At 47.0% G+C, this 25,000-nt stretch overlaps 1 protein-coding gene across 3 annotated transcripts in view; it reads right to left on the minus strand.

Annotated features, from left to right (window-relative positions):
* The window catches only part of shmt2 (serine hydroxymethyltransferase 2 (mitochondrial)), a 34,203-nt gene that overhangs the window by 6,941 nt on the left and 2,262 nt on the right, over positions 1–25,000 (minus strand). Inside the window, exons 2-7 of one of the 3 annotated variants that reach the window (XM_029654627.2) lie at positions 12,061–12,258; positions 6,657–6,736; positions 5,490–5,690; positions 4,803–4,884; positions 2,788–2,910; positions 790–929 (exon numbers count right to left, since the gene is read on the minus strand). In XM_029654627.2, the coding sequence (XP_029510487.1) occupies positions 790–929; positions 2,788–2,910; positions 4,803–4,884; positions 5,490–5,690; positions 6,657–6,736; positions 12,061–12,258 (824 nt within the window). Of the gene's footprint in view, positions 1–789; positions 930–2,787; positions 2,911–4,802; positions 4,885–5,489; positions 5,691–6,656; positions 6,737–11,696; positions 11,715–11,787; positions 11,808–12,060; positions 12,259–25,000 lie in introns of those variants that run through there. The other 2 variants (XM_065002045.1, XM_065002046.1) reach the window with 2 other exon arrangements.

A 25,000-nucleotide genomic window follows, 5' to 3' on the forward strand; every position in this document is an offset into this window, starting at 1 on the left:
TTACATACCTGGCTACTCAGAGGGACTGGTCTCCTCCACACAGCTACGTTACATACCTGGCTCCTCAGAGGGACTGGTCTCCTCCACACAGCTACGTTACATACCTGGCTCCTCGAGGGACTGGTCTCCTCCACACAGCTACATTACATACCTGGCTCCTCGAGGGACTGGTCTCCTCCACACAGCTACATTACATACCTGGCTCCTCGAGGGACTGGTCTCCTCCACACAGCTACATTACATACCTGGCTCCTCAGAGGGACTGGTCTCCTCCACACAGCTACGTTACATACCTGGCTCCTCGAGGGACTGGTCTCCTCCACACAGCTACATTACATACCTGGCTCCTCAGAGGGACTGGTCTCCTCCACACAGCTACGTTACATACCTGGCTCCTCGAGGGACTGGTCTCCTCCACACAGCTACATTACATACCTGGCTCCTCGAGGGACTGGTCTCCTCCACACAGCTACGTTACATACCTGGCTCCTCAGAGGGACTGGTCTCCTCCACACAGCTACGTTACATACCTGGCTCCTCAGAGGGACTGGTCTCCTCCACACAGCTACATTACATACCTGGCTCCTCGAGGGACTGGTCTCCTCCACACAGCTACGTTACATACCTGGCTCCTCAGAGGGACTGGTCTCCTCCACACAGCTACGTTACATACCTGGCTCCTCAGAGGGACTGGTCTCCTCCACACAGCTACGTTACATACCTGGCTCCTCAGAGGGACTGGTGTGTTGTAGTCTGACATGGTCTCCTCCACACAGCTACGTTACATACCTGGCTCCCCGGAGGGACTTGTGTGTTGTGGAGGTGACCATGTCAGCATACTTGAATGGCGAGGGGACAGCCTTCGCAGCCACCAGACCACTGATGTGGGCCATGTCAGCCAGCAGGTAGGCTTTCACCTCCGTACACAACTGGATGGGGAAAACGGAACATTTTAAAGTATGTGATTTAAAAAAAATTGATTATGCCTTAAAAATGCCAGGAAGTCTCCCATTTTGGCTTCTCATCTAGTATAAATCACTACACACTATTGAAGAAGAGAATGGTCTTTTCACACGTGTGTGACAACAGTTGATGATCAGAATAGGGGTCAGGCTCTACTAAAACGAACAAATGTGGTGAACAAGCGAGACTGCGCATTATAGTAAGCCATGTTAGTCTGGATAAGTAGCATGTTGATATTTGTTGCTCACTGCATACATAGTACTACTATTTGTACACCGTACGTAGTTTTATTATGTAGGAGGCAAGACAGGTTTCTGACACTGGCCCCTGCCCCTTACGGGCCGTTCTGGCCCCTGCCCCCTTGTAGGGGCCGTTCTGGCCGGGACAAGGCTTACTTGAACTAAGGATTTGACAGAGAGAGATAGAGGTAGGTAGTCACAGACAGAGAGAGATAGAGGTAGGTAGTCACAGACAGAGAGAGATAGAGGTAGGTAGTCACAGACAGAGAGAGATAGAGGTAGGTAGTCACAGACAGAGAGAGATAGAGGTAGGTAGTCACAGACAGAGAGAGATAGAGGTAGGTAGTCACAGACAGAGAGAGATAGAGGTAGGTAGTCACAGACAGAGAGAGATAGAGGTAGGTAGTCACAGACAGAGAGAGATAGAGGTAGGTAGTCACAGACAGAGAGAGATAGAGGTAGGTAGTCACAGACAGAGAGAGATAGAGGTAGGTAGTCACAGACAGAGAGAGATAGAGGTAGGTAGTCACAGACAGAGAGAGATAGGTAGGTAGTCACAGACAGAGAGAGATAGGTAGGTAGTCACAGACAGAGAGAGATAGAGATAGGTAGGTAGTCACAGACAGAGAGAGATAGAGATAGGTAGGTAGTCACAGACAGAGAGATAGAGATAGGTAGGTAGTCACAGACAGAGAGATAGAGGTAGGTAGGTAGTCACAGACAGAGAGAGATAGAGGTAGGTAGGTAGTCACAGACAGAGAGAGATAGAGGTAGGTAGGTAGTCACAGACAGAGAGAGATAGAGGTAGGTAGGTAGTCACAGACAGAGAGAGGTAGGTAGGTAGTCACAGACAGAGAGAGGTAGGTAGGTAGTCACAGACAGAGAGAGGTAGGTAGGTAGTCACAGACAGAGAGAGGTAGGTAGGTAGTCACAGACAGAGAGAGGTAGGTAGGTAGTCACAGACAGAGAGAGATAGGTAGGTAGTCACAGACAGAGAGAGATAGGTAGGTAGTCACAGACAGAGAGAGATAGAGATAGGTAGGTAGTCACAGACAGAGAGAGATAGAGATAGGTAGGTAGTCACAGACAGAGAGAGATAGAGATAGGTAGGTAGTCACAGACAGAGAGAGATAGAGGTAGGTAGGTAGTCACAGACAGAGAGAGATAGAGGTAGGTAGGTAGTCACAGACAGAGAGAGATAGAGGTAGGTAGGTAGTCACAGACAGAGAGAGGTAGGTAGGTAGTCACAGACAGAGAGAGGTAGGTAGGTAGTCACAGACAGAGAGAGGTAGGTAGGTAGTCACAGACAGAGAGAGGTAGAGGTAGGTAGTCACAGAGAGGTAGGTAGTCACAGAGAGGTAGGTAGTCACAGACAGAGAGAGGTAGTCACAGACAGAGAGAGATAGTCACAGAGAGGTAGGTAGTCACAGAGAGGTAGGTAGTCACAGAGAGGTAGGTAGTCACAGACAGAGAGAGATAGTCACAGAGAGGTAAGTAGTCACAGACAGAGAGAGATAGAGGTAAGTAGTCACAGACAGAGAGAGATAGAGGTAAGTAGTCACAGAGAGGGAGAAAGAGTCTGTACCTTCTTGATGCGAGCGTAGTCAATGAGGCGAGCGTAGGCGCTGGTGCCTGCAATGATCAACTTGGGCCGGAAGAGACGGGCAGTCATCTCCAGCTGGTCATAGTCAATGAGCCCTGTGGCAGGCTGGAGAAAGGGAGAGAGAATGTACGAGACAGGGAGCGAGAGAGAGAGAGAGGGATAGAGAAAGCGAGAGAGGGAGAGAGGGATAGAGAGAAAGCAAGAGAGGGATAGAGAGAAAGCGAGAGAGGGATAGAGAGAAAGAGAGAAAGCGAGAGAGGGAGAGAGAGAGGGAAAGAGAGAAAGCGAGAGAGGGAGAGAGGGATAGAGAGAAAGCGAGAGAGGGAGAGAGGGATAGAGAGAAAGCGAGAGAGAGAAAGCGAGAGAGGGAGAGAGGGATAGAGAGAAAGCGAGAGAGGGATAGAGAGAAAGCGAGAGAGGGATAGAGAGAAAGAGAGAAAGCGAGAGAGGGAGAGAGAGAGGGAAAGAGAGAAAGCGAGAGAGGGATAGAGAGAAAGCGAGAGAGAGAAAGCGAGAGAGGGAGAGAGAGAAAGCGAGAGAGAGAAAGCGAGAGAGAGAAAGCGAGAGAGAGAGAGGGATAGAGAGAAAGCGAGAGAGGGAGAGAGGGATAGAGAGAAAGCGAGAGAGGGAGAGAGAGATAGAGAGAAAGCGAGAGAGGGAGAGAGAGAGGGAAAGAGAGAAAGCGAGAGAGGGAGCGACATACACCTGTTAAGAGGAGACTGATGCATCACATCAACAACAGTGAGAGATATGAATAACACAGGAAGTCCTATACAGGATATGTTTCTCCATATGTTACACTTCTCCATATGTTACACTTCTCCATATGTGTCCATTCAATTGTTTTTTTCTTTCTATCCCTCAACCACAAAGCTTTACAACGAAGTGTCGGTCAGCTAGATATCTTATAACTAACAAGTTAACATGTGTAAAAAGGTGCTATAAGCTCTGCAGTTGAGTATTTGGTTTGCTAATTTAGTAGCTAGTTAGCCATTTTGCTACGTGGTTAGCTTCTTCCAAAATCAAGCTTAGTTTGGTAACAGCAGAGATTCCCGTCCTGGATCAACAGCCTTGCTGGCTACTATTTGTTTTGTGCGTGCAACAAACTGTAGCATTTTTTAGTTACTCGTATAGTTCAGGTCAGAAACCGTACAGAACGTTCGCAATGCGCTCGTTAGCATTCAGTTAGCATTCTGTATGGTATTTTACATGTACCTGTCAGCATTGCTAATGTTCGGATTACAGAGTATCAGTGAGGTTTGAAAACAGCGCTCCGTGTGTTCAGTGCCGGTATTACTGAATAACCCTGTATGGCACAAGGTTGATATGAAGCCATGACAAATCGGGATACCGCCCAAGCCTACACACCATAGCATTGATCACATGACCACAACACACACACACACACACATACAAAATGTACAATTCAATAATGGAAAACACACACACACACGACTACTACAGGACTATACTGATCACCTGAACCCTACACAGGCAAACAGAGATCAGGAAAATGACAGAAATGGATAAACCAATAAGGACTCAAGGAGATACTAGAACCAATGACGTCGCTGGCCAATATCGACCAGTAACAGAGACCACTAACCATACATAGTAGGATAGATATGATCATTTATTGTAACTTGTCTACTGTATTCTAATCCATTCCATTTCATTCAATTCCCATTGCATTAGTGACGAGTAGCATTTATAGTAGTATTAGCTACTGCCACTACAGATGAGGAGAGGTAAGGACAAGAATGTTCCCCACTAGGAGACAAGTGAGGGTGGCAAGTTGTCTCGATCAGAGGGACACTGGACCGGGTTCAACAGTTACAGTAAAGCTCCGAACCGGTCTTTCCTTGACTCCTCCTTCTCAAACCGTATTGGAGGAGAAAAATCGAAAGTCCCTCCCCTCAGACCTTCTCCTCCAACGGGTTTTGAGAAGGAGACGAGGAGAGAGGGACCGGGAAGGAGTGGAGTGTGGTTCTGCTTACATTGAGCTTGTAGGGCATGGACTCAAAATAGATGGAGGTAGCAGATATCCTCTTGGTGTCAGACATGTAACCATGGGTCAGACTGCAGAAGGACAACAACATTTGTGTTATTCAATATACATTTAGGACATTTAGCAGACGCTCTTATCTACAGTGATTTAGTCAGCCTGCTTGGTATGATTACTGTGTAGCACCATTATTGTAAGTTACTTACAATAAACATATTTAAAAATATGGTGCCCACTATGACAGTAAAGAAAAGGTAGAGTGAAATGAGGAAAGTAGAGAGCTGGTAGTCCGTGAATTGGTGAGGGAAAAAAAAATAGAGGCCGACCACGAGAGGCAGAGGTAGAGTGAGGCAGAGAACTGAGTAGACAGAGACTGAGGCAGAGATAGAGGCCGACCCACGAGAGGCAGAGAACTGAATAGAGAGACTGAGGCAGAGATAGAGGCCGACCACGAGAGGCAGAGGTAGAGAGGAGGCAGAGAGGCAGAGAACTGAATAGACAGAGACTGAGGCAGAGATAGAGCACGACCACAAGAGGCAGAGGCAGACTGAGGCAGAGAACTGAATAGACAGAGACTGAGGCAGAGATAGAGCACGACCACAAGAGGCAGAGGTAGAGAGGAGGCAGAGGTAGAGAGGCAGAGAACTGAATAGACAGACTGAGGAAGACGGCTACATACTGTCCACCGTCAGGCAGGTCCAGGCCCATGATGCGGTCGTGAGGGTTGAGGACGGCGGTGTAGGCAGCGAAGTTGGCGGGAGAGCCAGAGTAGGGCTGGACGTTCACCCCCCACAGGGCAGGGTCCAGGTCAAAGGCCTCCAGGGCTCTCTTCTGGCACAACAACTCTATCTGGTCTACCACCTCAGCTCCACCGTAGTACCTAGAGGAGAGGAGAGGGTTAACACCATCTACTAAACCACCATAGTACCTAGCGAGAACAGGGCCACGTTCATTGGATCACACAACAGAAGAAAACAGACTGAAACCAGGAGGAACTACTTGTCTGATTAGAAAAACTCACCCACTTCCTGTTACGTGTCATAACTACTGCTGTGCCTAATTGCCAATGCAGGAATTATAATCCTAATTCTGATTAAAACAGTTCTGGGGAATTGGGTGAAAAGGAGAAGGTGCCTAGGTACAGTATGTTGGAGGGGAAATGGGAACAGGGCAACAGATGGACAGGATACAGTCCTTTTCAATAAGTAGAAACAGCAATACAAAGCAGAGAAAGTCTTCGTGTTCCAGTAGCCACACTAGCAATGCATTGGGCATGCATTCTAAGTGGTGTGCTAACCTAGTATGGTCAATGCATTGGGCATGCATTCTCAGTGGTGTGCTAACCTAGTACGGTCAATGCATTGGGCATGCATTCTCAGTGGTGTGCTAACCTAGTATGGTCAATGCATTGGGCATGCATTCTAAGTGGTGTGCTAACCTAGTATGGTCAATGCATTGGGCATGCGTTCTCAGTGGTGTGCTAACCTAGTATGGTCAATGCATTGGGCATGCATTCTCAGTGGTGTGCTAACCTAGTATGGTCAATGCATTGGGCATGCATTCTCAGTGGTGTGCTAACCTAGTATGGTCAATGCATTGGGCATGCGTTCTCAGTGGTGTGCTAACCTAGTATGGTCAATGCATTGGGCATGCATTCTCAGTGGTGTGCTAACCTAGTATGGTCAATGCATTGGGCATGCATTCTCAGTGGTGTGCTAACCTAGTATGGTCAATGCATTGGGCATGCGTTCTCAGTGGTGTGCTAACCTAGTAGGGTCAATGCATTGGGCATGCATTCTCAGTGGTGTGCTAACCTAGTATGGTCATTGTTACGTAGTAGCCTTACCTCCTGCCTGGGTAGCCCTCTGAGTACTTGTTATTGAGGCAGGATCCTTGGGCCTCCAGCGCAGCCCGACTGCAGAAGTTCTGGAGAGGAGAGGCAAACCAGAAGCTGGACATCAGGATCAGATCAAAGCAAGAGACTGATGGAAAAGGCCCAGGCAAATTATAAACTGTTAAGTGATTAGTAGAATCCCACCCCCAAAGACAACAGCAATCAAACTCTTCAACCAGACTTCATACACTGCCTCTTCTATACTCCTCTACAAGGAAAAAGAGAAAGCACCATCACTGCTATAAGTGGTGGTAGGTGTTGCCCTGTCACTGAATCATCAAGGGCTGTCCGACAAAAAATAATAATATCTTGGTCGACCGATAGTTCTGTTCTTTAAACCAATCGATTGGGCAGAATGTTTAAAACATGTATTTTCCACATATATGGACACATCCTGCGTGTTTTAATCAAATCAACTACATGCACTGAGCTTGTCTGATGCTTTAAGACACACTGTTTGATAAAATATTTAAAAGACACGACCGTAATTTGATTGTGCCGTGCTGGGCTCAGACTGTTAAAAACAAATGACAGCAAGTGACCAGCAACATAGTTAGATCCATTTCTGGCTTAAAAGTTCTGTTACCGAAATCCCAAATTTGTTTAGGAGAAACATTTCCTAAACCCTCATGTCTTTACATGACACGTGTATGCATCGCATTCAGACGACCAATAGGGCCAGACCTATAGCATATCATAACCAGTCCAATAAATTGGTTGTGAACTCTGAACGCCGTAACATGTGACAGCAAAATGGATGCAGAGGAAGTGACAAATAGACTTGAAACGGAGTTAATGTTTACTGGTTGCTCAGGAGGTAAAGGGGAAGTCAGATGTGTGGAATAAATGTGACTAGTTGTGGAAAATACTGGAGATCAAGAAAAAGAAAGGTGAGGAGCAAGGCATTGTGTGCATATTATGTCTGCCAAACAGGTGCTGTTAGATTACAATATAATTTCTGATCGTTTGGAAATGTAAACACTAAATCAATTATAAAAATGTACGAGAGTTTTCTGTAATAAAAGGCATACATTTTTTTTTTTTTACAACAAAGACTAAAAACAGTTGCATTCATTTGTGAAAACAATTTCCAAAATTGAACAGTTTATTTATTGTTTACACTAAATTATTCAAGGTCGCCTTGTTATTTTATTTAAAAACTAAAATCCTTGATTGCATTTCAAATCATGAATGACTCGTACGCTGTGTGACGACATGGCCCGAATGAATGATGGGATACAGTAACCTATTTTTATAGGCCTACGGTATTAAAGACTAAACAGGATGTACTCTGAGGCCTACAGCTTGATGGTGCTTATACAAGGCTGCTATATTAAGCCTACTAATGATAATGACATTACTTATTACGATCATAATAATAATAGTAAAAGTATATCAAGAGGATTATTATAAATATACATTTCTGACAATTTGGAACAGTGTAAACCGTAAATAAATGATAAAGGATACCAGAGAGGGTTGCTCTAATGGAAAAAGTGTCAAAACTTTTATTACAGCATAGCAAATATTAAAACCAGGCGAATGTGAAATTGTTTATTTGACATGTGGCTGCGTGAGGTTTGGTGCACACGGAATCAGTAAGTTATTAAAAACAAACACTCAAAAACGGGCAACAGAATCAAGATCGGTCTCATTTCTATAGATATGGATGATTTATAAAGCCAGGCACATTTAACAGTTAGACTATCGATTATAGATCTAATTAAGTTGGGGTTTGCGCCCTCCTCACTTTTCTTAGATAATTAAAGTAAGGGCTGTTTTCTCCTCTCCTCACTCTGCTGCTGCCTCCACCACATGGTTCTCAACACCAATACGCTGGTTAACGGCGCTATTATGCACATATCAACACGGTCTAAGAAAAGGTGGCAATTCAACAACTCAGAACTGCAGACAGCGACCGCTATTAGTGCTGCACCATTATTCTTACATTATATAACCATGTTACATTTCAGTAGCATGTCTGATGGACTGCCTCATCCCCACAGCCTCCACAAGGGATAAGTCCACTCAGAACGTTTGGTCTCTATTGATAGTTTAGGTGGCAGAGGGCCAGGATGTTACCGTGTTTCTAAAGCAGAGGGGCCAGGATGTTACCGTGTTTCTAAAGCAGAGGGGCCAGGATGTTACCGTGTTTCTAAAGCAGAGGGGCCAGGATGTTACCGTGTATCTAAGGCAGAGGGGCCAGGATGTTACCGTGTATCTAAGGCAGAGGGGCCAGGATGTTACCGTGTTTCTAAGGACAGGTTATGATCCCTGCTATAGCGGCCATAAGTAGTGTCAGCCCCACCGATGGAGAGGGAAGGGACTGTCTGTAACCACTTCTGACAGTGTCAGGGAGAGGAAGGTGACAGGGGATAGACACCTCAGTGTGGCATCTTGACTCTTCAGCTCAGATTATCACAGTGCCTGTCAGGTTTCAGGCCGCGTCACGCGGGCCTCCCTACAGGGTTGTATGCTAATGCCGCTCAGACTTCACCTCCACTGGAGAAGGAGATGTGAGATAACAGCTCAGGTAACAGCGTACACATTTCTGCTGTGTGTGCCACACTGAGAAAGCACCCCACTCCTCACATTAGACTTGGAAATGCAATCGCTGCCTGTGTGTTTTCCTCTTAAAAATAGCCAGGCTAGTAGAAGCTCAAGCAGGAGGCCTTGGCTGTAGTCTGCCTGCAGAGAGGAAGGTGTGAGTGTGCTTTGCGAGGAGAAAAGGGGGGTGGGGGGGTATTTTACGCCTCTTTTCTCCCCAAATTTGATCTTGTTTTGTCGCTGCAACTCCCCAACAGGCTCAGAAGGTCGAGTCATGCGTCCTCCGAAACCTGGCCTGCCAAACCGCACTTCTTAACACCCGCCTGCTTAACCCGGAAACCAGCCACACCAACATGTCGGAGTAAACACCGTTCAACTGATGACCGAGGTCAGCCTGCAGGCGCACGGCCCTCCACAAGGAGTCGCAAGTGTGCGATGAGCCAAGTAAAATCCCCCGGCCAAACCCTCCCCTAACCCGGACGATACAGAGCCAAACCCTCCCCTAACCCGGACGATACAGAGCCAAACCCTCCCCTAACCCGGACGATGCTGGGCCAAACCCTCCCCTAACCCGGACGATGCTGGGCCAAACCCTCCCCTAACCCGGACAATGCAGGGCCAAACCCTCCCCTAACCCGGACGATGCTGGGCCAAACCCTCCCCTAACCCGGACGATGCTGGGCCAAACCCTCCCCTAACCCGGACGATGCTGGGCCAAACCCTCCCCTAACCCGGACGATGCTGGGCCAAACCCTCCCCTAACGATAATGAGCCAATTGCGCGCCACCCTATGGGACTCTGTAGTGACGCCTCTAGCACGTTACCCCACTCGGGAGGCCTTGAAGATGTCAGATTTTCCTCACACTAGAGTGGGCTGATATATTCCACTGAGCTGGGAGGGAGGATAGAGAAAACTACAGAGAGATAATTTAAGCCCAAACCATTCCAAATGAAGCAGGCGTTGGTCAGAAATGCATATTGTTTTATTCTGAAAATAACCCTTATCTGTTGACTGAAGTGATGCCTTGTTTCTTTCAGTTCAGTAGCCTGTCGAACCTTTATGCATGTAACTGCATACGACTGTCAAATCAACTGTGCTCACAGTGCGAGAGACAACGGTCTAAACCATTTGCTTTTGAGACGGGGGGGGGGGGGGTTAATCCAAAGATGCATTATATTAATTTCTGAATGCAATGCTAACGACACATACTGACATAGAACTAACTCAAAACATGTTATGGTGATTTCAGATACAAAGAGCATCAATTGCCCCCACTCCTAATCTGAGTGCTAATCTTAGGCACACCCCATTGACACCCCACATTGAACCCCCCCTCCACACACTAACAGAGGGCCACTCAGCTCAGAGGAGGAACCTCGGGCCGATCCAGCTCAGAGGAGGAACCTCGGGCCGATCCAGCTCAGAGGAGGAACCTCGGGCCGATCCAGCTCAGAGGAGGAACCTCGGGCCGATCCAGCTCAGAGGAGGAACCTCGGGCCGATCCAGCTCAGAGGAGGAACCTCGGGCCGATCCAGCTCAGAGGAGGAACCTCGGGCCGATCCAGCTCAGAGGAGGAACCTCGGGCAGATCCAGCTCAGAGGAGGAACCTCGGGCAGATCCAGCTCAGAGGAGGAACCTCGGGCAGATCCAGCTCAGAGGAGGAACCTCGGGCAGATCCAGCTCAGAGGAGGAACCTCGGGCAGATCCAGCTCAGAGGAGGAACCTCGGGCCGATCCAGCTCAGAGGAGGAACCTCGGGCGATCCAGCTCAGAGGAGGAACCTCGGGCCGATCCAGCTCAGAGGAGGAACCTCCATCCAGCTCAGAGGAGGAACCTCGGGCCGATCCAGCTCAGAGGAGGAACCTCGGGCCGATCCAGCTCAGAGGAGGAACCTCGGGCCGATCCAGCTCAGAGGAGGAACCTCGGGCAGATCCAGCTCAGAGGAGGAACCTCGGGCAGATCCAGCTCAGAGGAGGAACCTCGGGCAGATCCAGCTCAGAGGAGGAACCTCGGGCAGATCCAGCTCAGAGGAGGAACCTCGGGCAGATCCAGCTCAGAGGAGGAACCTCGGGCAGATCCAGCTCAGAGGCCCAGATCCTGATCTCCATCAGCAGTAGATATTTGTAAACAATGAATGTGTTCATGCAAAAACATTGAACCGAAAAAGTATTGTTGTATCGTATCCCATATATCTAGATGTGTATAGTCGCTCTGGATAAGAGCGTCTGCTAAATGACTTAAATGTAAATGTATAGAATTTTTCATGAAAGGAGAGATGCACATCCTTAGTGTGACTCTGGGCCTGTCAAACTGCTTCTTTCTCAACTGACCATAATAGATAGACTGACTAACATACAGCTTACCATGAGCTACAGGCCTCCTCTTTCTGACAGCCAACCAGAAAGACAGATAGCTAGCCAGTCACACAGCCAGTCACACACACACCTCAGAGGCAATGAGCTTCAGTCCTCCTCTTTCTGACAGCCAACCAGAAAGACCGATAGCTAGCCAGCCAAACAGCCAGTCACAGACACACCTCAGAGGCAATGAGCTCCAGTCCTCCTCTTTCTGACAGCCAACCAGAAAGACAGATAGCTAGCCAGCCAAACAGCCAGTCACACACACACCTCAGAGGCAATGAGCTTCAGTCCTCCTCTTTCTGACAGCCAACCAGAAAGACCGATAGCTAGCCAGCCAAACAGCCAGTCACAGACACACCTCAGAGGCAATGAGCTCCAGTCCTCCTCTTTCTGACAGCCAACCAGAAAGACAGATAGCTAGCCAGCCAAACAGCCAGCCAAACACTCACCTCAGAGGCAATGAGCTCCAGTCCCCGACACTGCCTGTCCTTCTCTTTCCGCAGCAAGTTCCACATCTCCGGGTCGTCCTGGGCCAGACTGTCCTGCCCAGTCCACGGGGCCTCCTGTTCCACACTACGGGTAGCCGCATGCTGGCTCCTCCTCGCCCCAACGCTGCTCAGGGCCACCGGGGCACGCAGGCACAATGGCTGGTAGGGAAAAACACAGACAGAGAGTAACAGGTCATTTATGGATCCACGATATATAAAAATAATAACTGGGTTGTTCACAACAAAAGAAGAAGAAAAGATTAGAAACAGAGGTGGTGTTAGCATGCAAAAAATAAAAATGGCAATTTCACAAGAACACACGTCTGACCTACAAATCCCATTGGTTAAGACAACGGTAGCATTAGCGGCCACTTATTGTCTGAATACCCGGTGAGGGGTGGTTGGAAATGTCAACAAAGCAGCACGGCAGAAAAATACGCTGCTAAGTTTTCAAACTACCGGTCGTTTTTCTTTGTTGAGAGGACATATAAAGCAATCTGTGCATTTCAACAACCACATGAATACACCCATTTCCACCCATTACACCCAAATGACCTGCCACGGTTTTGAACAGATTAGATTATACTACTTAGAACGAACGCACCAAGAAAAATAACGCAACAAGCAGGCAGATTCAGTAAGTGATAAACTAGGGATGGCTAACGATGTGTCACAAAGCATAATGCACCAACCAGGTAACTTTCATGCCTTCAGAAACTATTCACACCACTTTTCACACCACCAGGGGCAGCAGGGTAGCCTAGTGGTTAGAGTGTTGGACTAGTAACTGGAAGGTAGCAAGTTCAAACCCCCGAGCTGAAAAGGTACAAATCTGTCATTCTGCCCCTGAACAAGGCAATTAACCCACTGTTCCTAGGCTGTCATTGAAAATAAGAATTTGTTCTTAACTGACTTGCCTAGTTAAATAAAGGTTAACTAAAAATTAGATTTTTTTTTCTCCAAATGTTGTGTTACGGCCCGAATTTTGTACCTGGCCGACACACAATACACCATAATGTGTACCCGGCCGACACACAATACACCATAATGTGTACCCGGCCGACACACAATACACCATAATAATGTGTACCCGGCCGACACACAATACACCATAATAATTTCGTACCTGGCCGACACACAATACACCATAATGTGTACCCGGCCGAAACACAATACACCATAATAATATGTACCCGGCCGACACACAATACACCATAATAATATGTACCCGGCCGACACACAATACACCATAATAATTTTGTACCTGGCCGACACACAATACACCATAATGTGTACCCGGCCGACACACAATACACCATAATAATATGTACCCGGCCGACACACAATACACCATAATAATATGTACCCGGCCGACACACAATACACCATAATGTGTACCCGGCCGACACACAATACACCATAATAATATGTACCCGGCCGACACACAATACACCATAATGTGAAAGTGGAATTGTTGTTCAATTTTAATTAATTAAAAATGAAAAGCTGAAATATCTTAGGTCAATATGTATTCAACCCCTTTGTTATGGCAAACCTAACTAAATAAGTTCAGGAGTAAACATTTGCTGAACAAATCACTTAACTTGCATGGACTCACTGTGTGCAATGTTTCACATGATTTTTGAATGACTACCTCATCCCTGTACCCCACACATATAGATCATTGTAAAGGTCCCTCAGTCAAGCAGTGAATTTCAAACAGATTCAACCAAAGACCAGGGAGTTTCACCAATGCCCCAGAGGGCACCTATTGGTAGATTACCAATTTTACCTATTGGTACATTTTTTTAATTAAAAAGCAGACATTGAACATCCCTTTGGGTGAAGTTATTAATTACACTATCAATACACCCAGTCACTACAAAGAGACAGGTGTCTTTCCTAACTCAGTTGCTGGTGAGGAAGGAAACTGCTCAGGGATTTCACCATAAAGCCAATGGTGACTTTAAAACAGTTTGAGTTTAATCGCTGTGATAGGAGAAAACAGAGGATGGATCAACAACATTGCAGTTACTCCACAATACTAACCTAACTGACAGAGTGAAAAGAATCCTGTAAGGAATTTAAAACAAATCCTAAACATGCATCCTGTTTGCAACAAGGCACTAAAGTAATACTGAAAAACAAAGCAATTAACTTTTTGACCTGAATAGTGTTATGTTTGTGGCAAATCCAATACAACAAATTACTGAGTACCACTCTCCATAGTTTCTAGCATAGTGGTGGCTATATCATGTTATGGGTATTGCTTGTAATCGTTAAGGACTGGGGAATTTTTCCAGGATAAAAAAGAAACAGAATGGCGCTAAGCACAGGCAAAAGTCCTAGAGGAAATCCTGGTTCAGTCTGCTTTCCACCAGACACTGGGAGATGAGGTCACCTTTCAGCAGGACAATAACCTAAAACACAAGGCCAAATCCACACAGGAGTTGCTTACCAAGAAGGCAATGAATGTCCCCGAGTGACCAAAGTACAGTTTTGACTTGAAATTCCTTGGCAAGACCTGAAAATGGTTGTCTAGCAATGACTGACAAACAATTAGACAGAGCTTGAAGATATTTGAAAATCATTTTTTTTTAAAGTTGCACAATCCAGGTGTGCAAAGGTCTTGGACTTACCCAGAAAGACACAGCTGTTTTGCTGCCAAAAGGTGTTTTTACAAAGTATTGACTCAGGGGTGGGAATACTTCAGATAGTTCTGTATTTCACTACAAAAAAAATTTAAATAGCAAAGAAATGTCAAAAAACATGTTTTCACTTTGTCATTATGGCGCATTTTCTGTAAATGGGGGATACATTTTATTCAGTCCATTTAACAAAAAAAAAAATAATCAGTCTAACAACAAAATGTGGAAAACGTCAAGGTGTGAATACTTCCTGAAGGCACTGTAACGGATTAATCCAAACTAACTATTTCAATGTTTCTAGAAATTACAATAGCTGACATTTTAATTTGATCTGTTTGGGATACACCAAGTTCTATAGTGTTCTACACAACATGTCACCCTGACACCTACAGTAGAGCATGATGAACACGGAGGGAAACAATCTAATTGACCAATCAGGCTTTTTTGTCCTACCAGATCTGCGATGAGTAGGTTCTAGCTACTATATCCCTTGCATGTGGCTGTTCAGTGTTATTCAGGTCCCAGTCTTCCATGACTGTTATTTAGCTCCATCTGTACTTGATAGAGCAGATCTAGTCTGTAGTGAGGAAGTATGCCGTCTGACTCATTGGGAGGGAGACTAGAGCAGACCCAGAGGCACCACGACGGTCCATTTACTTCATGCCGTTAGAATGTATGCTATTAAATCACGAGATTTCATTGGGGCAGTTCTCCCTCGTGGAAAATAGCTATCCAAGCAATGTTCGCAAAGCCTATGCTTCCATGGTGCTGCTGCTAGCAGTCACTGAGGGGCAGAGTCGTAGTATCCAAATGGTGTTTTGTTATGTCTTGACCAAGGTCATTATAAAAAATAAAATAAAAGGACAATGAATGGTGTTAGGGTTGCAAATTTCTCGATTTTCAGCCAGGTTTCTCACAACTCTAATTTCTCCCCCAAAAATGCAACTCCTGGCGTAGTCTGCGGTTCCCAATAACAGCTCTCGGCTGTTAACTAACCGTATATCTTAGCTGTTAAGACTGTAAAATTGATCTTTCTCAAACCAGTAGTGTTGGATCTACAGTAGGAGAAGTGTCAGAGTACTACACAGCCAGAATGGTTACAGAAGATAGGCCTATGCATTTCAAATCGTACAGTAGCCTACTTCGTTGTCAATGTCTCTTTAACGATTAATACATCTAGACAGATCTAGGTAGACATAACATTTTCTATTTTTAACAGACATGTCCCACTTATGCACTCCAATATGTAACTAATATAATTTAGAGTTAGCTTGGTGTTTGAGTGATAATAATCAGCATGGTTGTATGCCTTTATCAGCTGTACTTAGGGAAGGGAGCTAGCTAGCTGCTTTGAAGAGCCAGCACAGAGCAGTAACAGCAGGACCTCTGCACAGCACTTCCTCTTATCTAATCTCAGCTAGCACCATGCCTAGTTCTCTGCCTGACTAGTTCTCCACACAGCTAGCTGCAGGACAGTGTGGGTACACAGTTTCAGCTCTCCCCTTTCCACACATTTACCCCGTTTCTATTAGCCCCTTGGAAGAGGGCTTCTGACCTCAATGGAACTTCCTGGTTAAATAAAGGCTGGCTCATGTTCTGGGCAGGTTAGTCAGTTCTCCCTTAGCCCTCAGTTTACTCTCTGTACGGCTGTTACAATAGGGATAGCATTGACACACTAAGATGATGTTGTTTGTGCTTGTCAGATTGTCCAAACCTAGTCTCAGATCATTTGGTTAAAGTACAACACCGACCTGACTGTAGTATGGCATGACAAGGGTGAGAAGAGAATAGCTGTCTAAAACAGAGGCCCTAGCTCCCTGAAACTACAAAAGTGTTGTGTTGAGGGGGGGGGGGGGGGGGGGTGCATGCAAATTAAATAGCTCATCACCTTTTATTAAACAGCAGGACTGGCCTAATGATGGTCTTCTATTTACCCAGACCCCCTATCGAGCCAGTCTCCGGTGTACTGCAGGGTGATGTGTAACTTCACTTTAATAGTGCTATTAAAATCCAATTAACACAAATGACGGTGACCAGGATGACTGTATGGGTTATATACTGTCTGGTGTGTGTGTGTGTCACTAAAACATTTTTATATATTTTTTATTTTAAACACTGCACTTCTGAAAGAGAAAATATTTGTCAAAACAAGTAGAATTCATCCCTTGAAAAATAGGTCACAGATTATTCTGCACACTGCAAAGTCATAAATACCACAGGCCATTTTTCACACAACTATCTCCAGAACATAGGAACACATTCATTCTAATGACAGGTTATTTACACACATCTATTAGCCTACAACATTAAATCTTTATCACAGATCGTTCACCTTCACGAGCTGCTGTGGCTGCTTCCTCTAAAAAAAACATGTACTAGCTCTTCCAGGAGCTGCCTGGCAGGCCTGCAGTTATTTCCCCTGGAGCTAGCTCCTGTGGTGCTGATGAGGAAGCATATCTAGGGCCCCATCCTCTCCTCCCAGGTTGGCACATTAAATGGGTGATGGTGAAACCCAACTCTCCTGGCCTTCTGTCAGCCTGCGGGCCACTCCGAGTGTGTGAGGAGGAAGACAGCTAAGGTCCACCCGAGGGATAGGGGGGGTGAGGAGGGAGACAGCTAAGGTCCACCCGAGGGATAGGGGGGGTGAGGAGTCCTAGGGAGACAGCTCAGGTCCACCCGCCTACTCCCTCAGGGGACACGTTCCACACACACAGAAATCACACGGGTCATTAAGTACTGACGGGACCCGTCCTTTGCTGTCTACCCACACGCTGGCACATACACCCACACAGCCTTGCTTACAGCAGAGAACAGACAGAGGTGTCCATCTGTCTGCGCTGAGGGCATCCCCTCCTTTCTCCACTGGTGTCACTGTAGGATGCTAAACAGAGTGGCACTGCGTCCTTTTTATTAGCTCCTTACACACGCACTCCATCAAGCTCTCCTCTGTCCCCCTTCCACCCAGGGCTGGCCTGGGAAGCAGGCTCCTCTGTCCCCCTCCCACCCAGGGCTGGCCTGGGAAGCAGGCTCCTCTGTCCCCCTCCCACCCAGGGCTGGCCTGGGAAGCAGGCTCCTCTGTCCCCCTCCCACCCAGGGCTGGCCTGGGAAGCAGGCTCCTCTGTCCCCCTCCCACCCAGGGCTGGCCTGGGAAGCAGGCTCCTCTGTCCCCCTTCCACCCAGGGCTGGCCTGGGAAGCAGGCTCCTCTGTCCCCCTCCCACCCAGGGCTGGCCTGGGAAGCAGGCTCCTCTGTCCCCCTCCCACCCAGGGCTGGCCTGGGAAGCAGGCTCCTCTGTCCCCCTCCCACCCAGGGCTGGCCTGGGAAGCAGGCTCCTCTGTCCCCCTTCCACCCAGGGCTGGCCTGGGAAGCAGGCTCCTCTGTCCCCCTCCCACCCAGGGCTGGCCTGGGAAGCAGGCTCCTCTGTCCCCCTCCCACCCAGGGCTGGCCTGGGAAGCAGGCTCCTCTGTCCCCCTCCCACCCAGGGCTGGCCTGGGAAGCAGGCTCCTCTGTCCCCCTCCCACCCAGGGCTGGCCTGGGAAGCAGGCTCCTCTGTCCCCCTCCCACCCAGGGCTGGCCTGGGAAGCAGGCTCCTCTGTCCCCTCCCACCCAGGGCTGGCCTGGGAAGCAGGCTCCTCTGTCCCCCTCCCACCCAGGGCTGGCCTGAGAAGCAGGCTCCTCTGTCCCCCTCCCACCAGGGCTGGGCGATAGTCTCCTCTGTCCCCCTCCCACCAGGGCTGGGCGATAGTCTCCTCTGTCCCCCTCCCACCAGGGCTGGGCGATAGTCTCCTCTGTCCCCCTCCCACCAGGGCTGGGCGATAGTCTCCTCTGTCCCCCTCCCACCAGGGCTGGGCGATATAGCCTTATAGTAATATCTACATTTTTTCCACCGATTTGGACGATTCACGATCTCAATTTCCCTGAACAAATTACAAAAGGCCAAGACATAATTCTTCATTGAATTTTCTTTATAAAAATTGTAAAAATATATATATACACAATGCCTCAAGGCCTATTTCCGCAAAACAAATGAGCAACACTGTGTGCCAGGATGTCATCATTGTATGCAAATCAATTAAAAAATAAGAATGAAAAAAGGTATCCCTAAGAAGAACTTGCCCAATAATAAATCAAATTATAAAATTCTGTCAAACAAAATATTGTCCTTTACTTTGTTCTTCACAAGTTTCTGGCGAGGAACACGCCCGTCTACTGACTCTGGCTTTAGGCCCTGGAGAGGAACACACGTCCGTCCGTCTACTGACTCTGGCTTTAGGCCCTGGAGAGGAACACACGCCCGTCTACTGACTCTGGCGTTAGGCCCTGGAGAGGAACACACGCCCGTCTACTGACTCTGGCTTTAGGCCCTGGAGAGGAACACGCCTGGCTGTCTACTGACTCTGGCTTTAGGCCCTGGAGAGTAACACACGCCCGTCTACTGACTCTGGCTTTAGGCCCTGGAGAGGAACACACGCCCGTCTACTGACTCTGGCGTTAGGCCCTGTGACATGTCACAATGTTCACAGCTGTGCTAAAGACCCTCTCCGAAGGGGCAGTTGTAGCAGGAATACACTGGTACTTTTTTTAGCAAGCTTACTCAGTCTTGAGATGTAGGCCTCAAGGAGCCTTCCCCACCCAAGTGGATCTTTGTGTCAGGGGTCTAAAAGCACTGACAACAAGTAACTTGACAACTCAGTTTTGATGTCGTCCTCCTCCCACTCTGGGCCAGACAGTGCAGTCTTCTTGAAAAAGCTTTGCCAGTGTTTTCTTGCCTTTCTTAGACACCGGTTCACTTTCTGTGGCGCACAGTTGTGCCCAGGGTGACGTGTGCTTTCCTCAGCTAGCAGAGACCTCCGCTCTAAAAACAGTTTGTTTGATGCTCTCAATCTTGTCGTCTGCTATACATGTGGTCCTGAACCCGGGGATCCACCAGCGAGGACATATCAAGGTGTTCCACTGTGGCAGGGTCTTCGTACTTATAGTTGAGATACTGTAGTGGGAGCACTCTTGATTTTCTTTGTGAGCGTGACCTTCCTCTGGCTGCAGGAGGCTGCGGTTGAACAGGTTTTTCACAGGCTTGAGGTAGGAGACGCTAACGTAGTTCTCCCCAAGACAGCGCGTCAGTGAATTCCCGTAGTGGGCCTATGGCTTTGTTTACTGACTCCAACACATTGATATCCTGACAGTTGGACACCAGGTGCCTGCTTTTCTTCTGAGCCCGGGACTCGGGCTATGGCCTTTCCTTGTTCCAGGATTTGTTCTATAATTTTCTGTCCTGACCCCCACATGGTTGGGGAGTGGTGAGCTGGTAGACGGAGCTCAGCCTGTGCTCCAGACAAGTCTCTCCTCTTGTTCCAACTGAAGGGAAAGGTGCTGACCACCTTCTTGCACAACCCAAAGGCACGGTGAGAACTTGTGGGTCTTTCACACCAGTCTCTGAAAAGAATGAAGAAAGGATTCTAAGAACGGCAGCATTTTAAATAAAATGTGACAAGTACAGTATTCAGTTGACCTGTCAAACCAATGGCACCCCATCTCCCCCTCCCACACGTCTATTCTATTGTTTAGGAATGTTACACCACAAGATGTTTGAATGTGTAATCATTTTGACTGAAAATGTATTAAAGTTAGTTTGTTATAAACTAAAAACAGCCTGTGGTTATTTGCTATTGGATTGGTAAAACGACAACTACTAACACAACCTACAGCTGGCCTGAACACAACTTTTTAGAATGCACTTTAAAATTATCCAATGTCACACTTACCGATGGCGAGGTGAAGCCACTGCAGGCGGGTCCAGTTGTTCAAGCGCAATGCTGTTATCATGTTGCTCCCGCTGTCAGTTGTCATGCACACCTGTCGGTCTTCACTCATCTTCCACGATGCCAGAGAGCCTCAGACCCTGGGCTATAACTCCACCTATATGATCATCTTCCACGATGCCAGAGAGCCTCAGACCCTGGGCTATAACTCCACCTATATGATCATCTTCCACGATGCCAGAGAGCCTCTGAGACCCTGGGCTATAACTTCACCTATATGATCATCTTCCACGATGCCAGAGAGCCTCAGACCCTGGGCTATAACTCCACCCATATCTTCCACGATTCATTTATGTAGTGGACTGTCAAACGTAGGTACGGCTTTGAAGTTCTGCTCGATGGTGGAAAAATAAACACTAGCCAGCTTCTCTGCGACTCTTCGCAGGTAGCAGTGTATAATCGCGGCAGGGCTTCTTCCGTGAAATACTTGCGACTTGGCAGCTGATATTTGCGGTCAACTGTACCTAGTAGCTTTTTTAAAGCCTAGCTTTTCTACTGTAAAGATCGGGACCATATATTTCGCTATGTAATAGAGCTCCTTCCACCGCAAACTTTTCTTGGTTGTGCTGCTGCTGCTTTTCATAGCAAACGTCTTGAGAGACATTTTGCACAGGACATTCCTTTGCTGAACATCAGCCCGCTTAAACCCGAACCACTTCCATATTACTGAAAAAACATTGCTGCCCTTTTCGTGGATGATTTCATCCTCACGAGCGGCTGAGCCGGCCTCCTCACGAGCGGCTGAGCCGGCCTCCTCGCGAGCGGCTGAGCCGGCGTCCTCACGAGCGGCTGAGCCGGCGTCCTCACGAGCGGCTGAGCCGGCCTCCTCACGAGAGGCTGAGCCGGCGTCCTCACTTTCCATGTTGGTGGAACTCTTACCAGAGCTACACTTCTCCGGCGGGGTTACAATTTGTGAAAGGCTGTCTAGGGTTGTGATTGGTGGATAACCTCTGTGCACGTGTTGTCACGCAACTGGGACATGATTGGACATTGGGCTGACAGAAGAGACAGTGAGATGCTGCATTTGTAAAACGTTACAACATAACAAAACCTTGATTCTTCAGATACAGGCATTTTCCATTTCGTGCTAAAACAAACTAAAATATATTGCACAAAAAAAACAAAAAAAACACTCGATATAATCGCCCCAGCCCTACTCCCACCTCAGTCTAGCCTGGGCAGCAGTCTCCTCTAAACAAAGACGACACTCCTCCTCCCGAGGCCTGCTCTGCCTGCTGCACCCCACCCCCCCCACATCATTACACTGTATTAATTTTAAAAAACAGCATGATTAATTGATCCTAGAGAAGCAGTAAGAGGATGTGTAGATGCTAAGGACCAGATCTGTCACTGTTGTTGGCAGCACTATATTTAGACAACAGATGAATGTCTTTTGAAGGTGGACTGGATGAGAAACTAGTAGTGACGACAAGGGTACATGAGATCAGCATGTCTACTATGTTCTAGTAGGGAGGTACTGAGGCATCACACACTGTCACGAGGTTGAGGATGCATTGTTTTGTCATTTCCTGTCTAACCTGCCTCTACGCCCGGCCTGCTACTATCCTTTTTGGCTGCTAAAAGAAAGAAACAAAGAAAAAAATCCAACTATCATTCCATTTTAACTGATTATTTCTGTCATCTTCCTCTGGGTCGTTGAAGAAGAGTCCATTTTCCAGATGACTGCTGTCCATCAGGCCTGGTGTGAAACTACAATCAGCCTTGTCACACAGGTGACAGAGAAAAGAGCGAGTGAGGAGGAGACAAGGGCAAGAGAGGGGTGTAAACAGGGCAGAAGTATCAGTCAGGAGAACAGTCGCTGCCTCTTCCCGTCACTGACTAATAGGAGAACTGCCGTTACAAATTGCCCCCTGATTCAGCTGGGATGACAAGACGGACAGAGCCAATGGAGGAAACAAGGAGAAAAGTGGCCAGGGTGAAGTGGGTTGACGTCTGGCTGGAGACAGAGGCAGGCGTCACAGGAACAATCAGCAGGGCTTCAGTCTAGCGGTACAAAGCCTCCAAAACATCACAACGACGTTAACCCCTTGTTATAGGCCACCGACAGTTGAGAGGGCAGTTCAAAGAACAAATCTGTTACCTTCTCCACATCCAATGTTTCCATGTAGGCCTAGGCTAGACCAACTGGATCCTGTCTGCTGCTTAACTTGTAGGCATCTGTGCAAACACTTCTGTTTTTCAAAGTAACAGTGATGTTAATGCTGGTTTGTCATTGGTGAGTTTTAGAGAGGCTATCTAGATTATACATGCAGTATTTTTTATTTTAAAAATCAGGTGCTGGTTGATTGGCAGCAGCACAGAATTCTTACCAATGCCTTTTAAACAACTTGCTTTTGAAGTTGTTCAATAAATACAGATCTCAACCAATCACTTTGCCTCTTCAGAAAACGGATCAGAAAAACTACCAAAGCGCTTCAAAAAGAGAAATAAAGGCCATCACAATGAAACACTTGTGTTGCGTATCTGGTGGTTTCAGGGCTTTGTATTATATTAGAACGTCTTTAGAAAATAGTGAGATGACTACTGGCTTTTCCTCACACATTATGTCTCAAATATGCAGAAACCATACTGGTAAGGGAGTGTTTTTCAGTCACTGAAGCTCAACACAGAACTTAAGGTTAGGGCTCACCAGAAAGTGAGTGTCTGTTTCCCTAGATACCAGATTGGAATTCTGGCTCCTGTCTCACTGTCTTTGCTCAAGTAAATGTAATAAAAATTAAAAAATCTTTAAAATGCCATTATTTATTTAACCTTTATTTAACTAGGCAAGTCAGATAAGAACAAATTCTTATTTACAATGACGGCCTACCCCGGCCAAACCCCAGACGACGCTGGGCCAATTGTGCGCCGCACTATGGGACTCCAAATCACGGCCGGTTGTGATACAACATGGAATCAAACCAGGGTCTGTAGTGACGCCCCGAGCACTGAGATGTAGTGCCTTAGACCGCTGTGCCACTCGGGAGCACCCCCGAGAGCTAATAAGGCTAAGACCTCTAACATTCACTCCTAAGTTCATACTTCTTATTAAAATGATAGTAGGCTATAGCTACTCAAAGCCAACAAGCAAGTCAAGGATTCTACAAACAACCACAGATTTTAAAATCCAGCCCATTCCAAACGCAATGAAAACCACGATCCTCAAAATAACTACAGTCTAATACAGACTGTACATGTGGCTACGCGGTACTCATCTTGTGCTCTTGTCTTAACTCCAGCTCACCCCCTTGCAGTGGCCTTGAGTGGAGATGGAGGGGTGTGCAGAGGCTACAGGTCAGGGGTGTGTGCACAGACCACTGAGCTCATTGGCCGACGCCGAGCTTTCAGCTTTGGCTCCCCCGAAGGCAATAATATGAACCCAGTCAAAACGGTGGACTCAGAGTTATAGGATGCAGGTGGCCTAGTGGTTAGAGCGTTGGACTAGTAACCGAAAGGTTGCTAGGTCGAATCCCCGAGGTGACAAGGTTAAACATCTGTCGTTCTGCCCCTGAACAAGACAGGTAACCCACTGTTCCTAGACCAGTTAACCCACTGTTCCTAGACCAGGTAACCCACTGTTCCTAGACCGTCATTGTAAATAAGAATGTTCTTAACTGACTTGCCTAGTTAAATAATGTCTCAATAGTACAAGGGGCTCTTTATAGACGCAGATTGATAAGTGACATTATAGCCATGAAGAAACAATGCAGACAGGCCAGACTCCTAAACTCGTTGAAACTAGCCATGTCACATAATGTAGTCTAGCTATGTGTAGACTATATGGCAATTTCACTGATTTTCAACAACAAAACACATCTGCTGTGAGAAGTTTTGAATTGTATTTAAACTTCAATGCAAGTCTTCCTCAAGTGCCACCTATGCATAACTAATTCCCTACTTTGTGGTAGGCTTACTTTACTGAAGTTAAAACAGCCACTCCTGCAAAATGAAAGCCCAGGAGGCAGATATATGATTACAGACAGTAAGTAGTTCAGAGATGATAGGCCTTGGACCTAAAAACCTCAGTAAAGTGATTAAGGCCACCTCCTTATTTCTACATGAGTACACGCCACCATCCAGACTGCAACTCGTGAGATCTTTGAAATTGCATTAGGATGCATTCATAACTGATTAGCACAATAGGAGAAGCATGCAAGCCATTCAGTCATCTTAATAGGAAACATTAACCCAAACAGCCGCCTTGCACCAACTGCTCTACATTAGTTTGTCTGCACAACAGATTCGCACTTCCTTGTCTAATCCACGTTGAGAAGGTTGCCACTTCACGAGTGTTCGGCTCGCTCAGTGTGAAATGGCCTCCCTAACCCATCACGTAGCCTTTAGTCTCTCATGACAACCTCTATTTGGATCTGGGTACTGAGATTAGGATAACCATCACGTAGCCCATTTATAAAAAATAAAAAAACATATGTAT

This window comes from Oncorhynchus nerka, linkage group LG15 (genome assembly GCF_034236695.1).
Source record: "Oncorhynchus nerka isolate Pitt River linkage group LG15, Oner_Uvic_2.0, whole genome shotgun sequence".
Lineage (NCBI taxonomy): Eukaryota > Metazoa > Chordata > Actinopteri > Salmoniformes > Salmonidae > Oncorhynchus > Oncorhynchus nerka.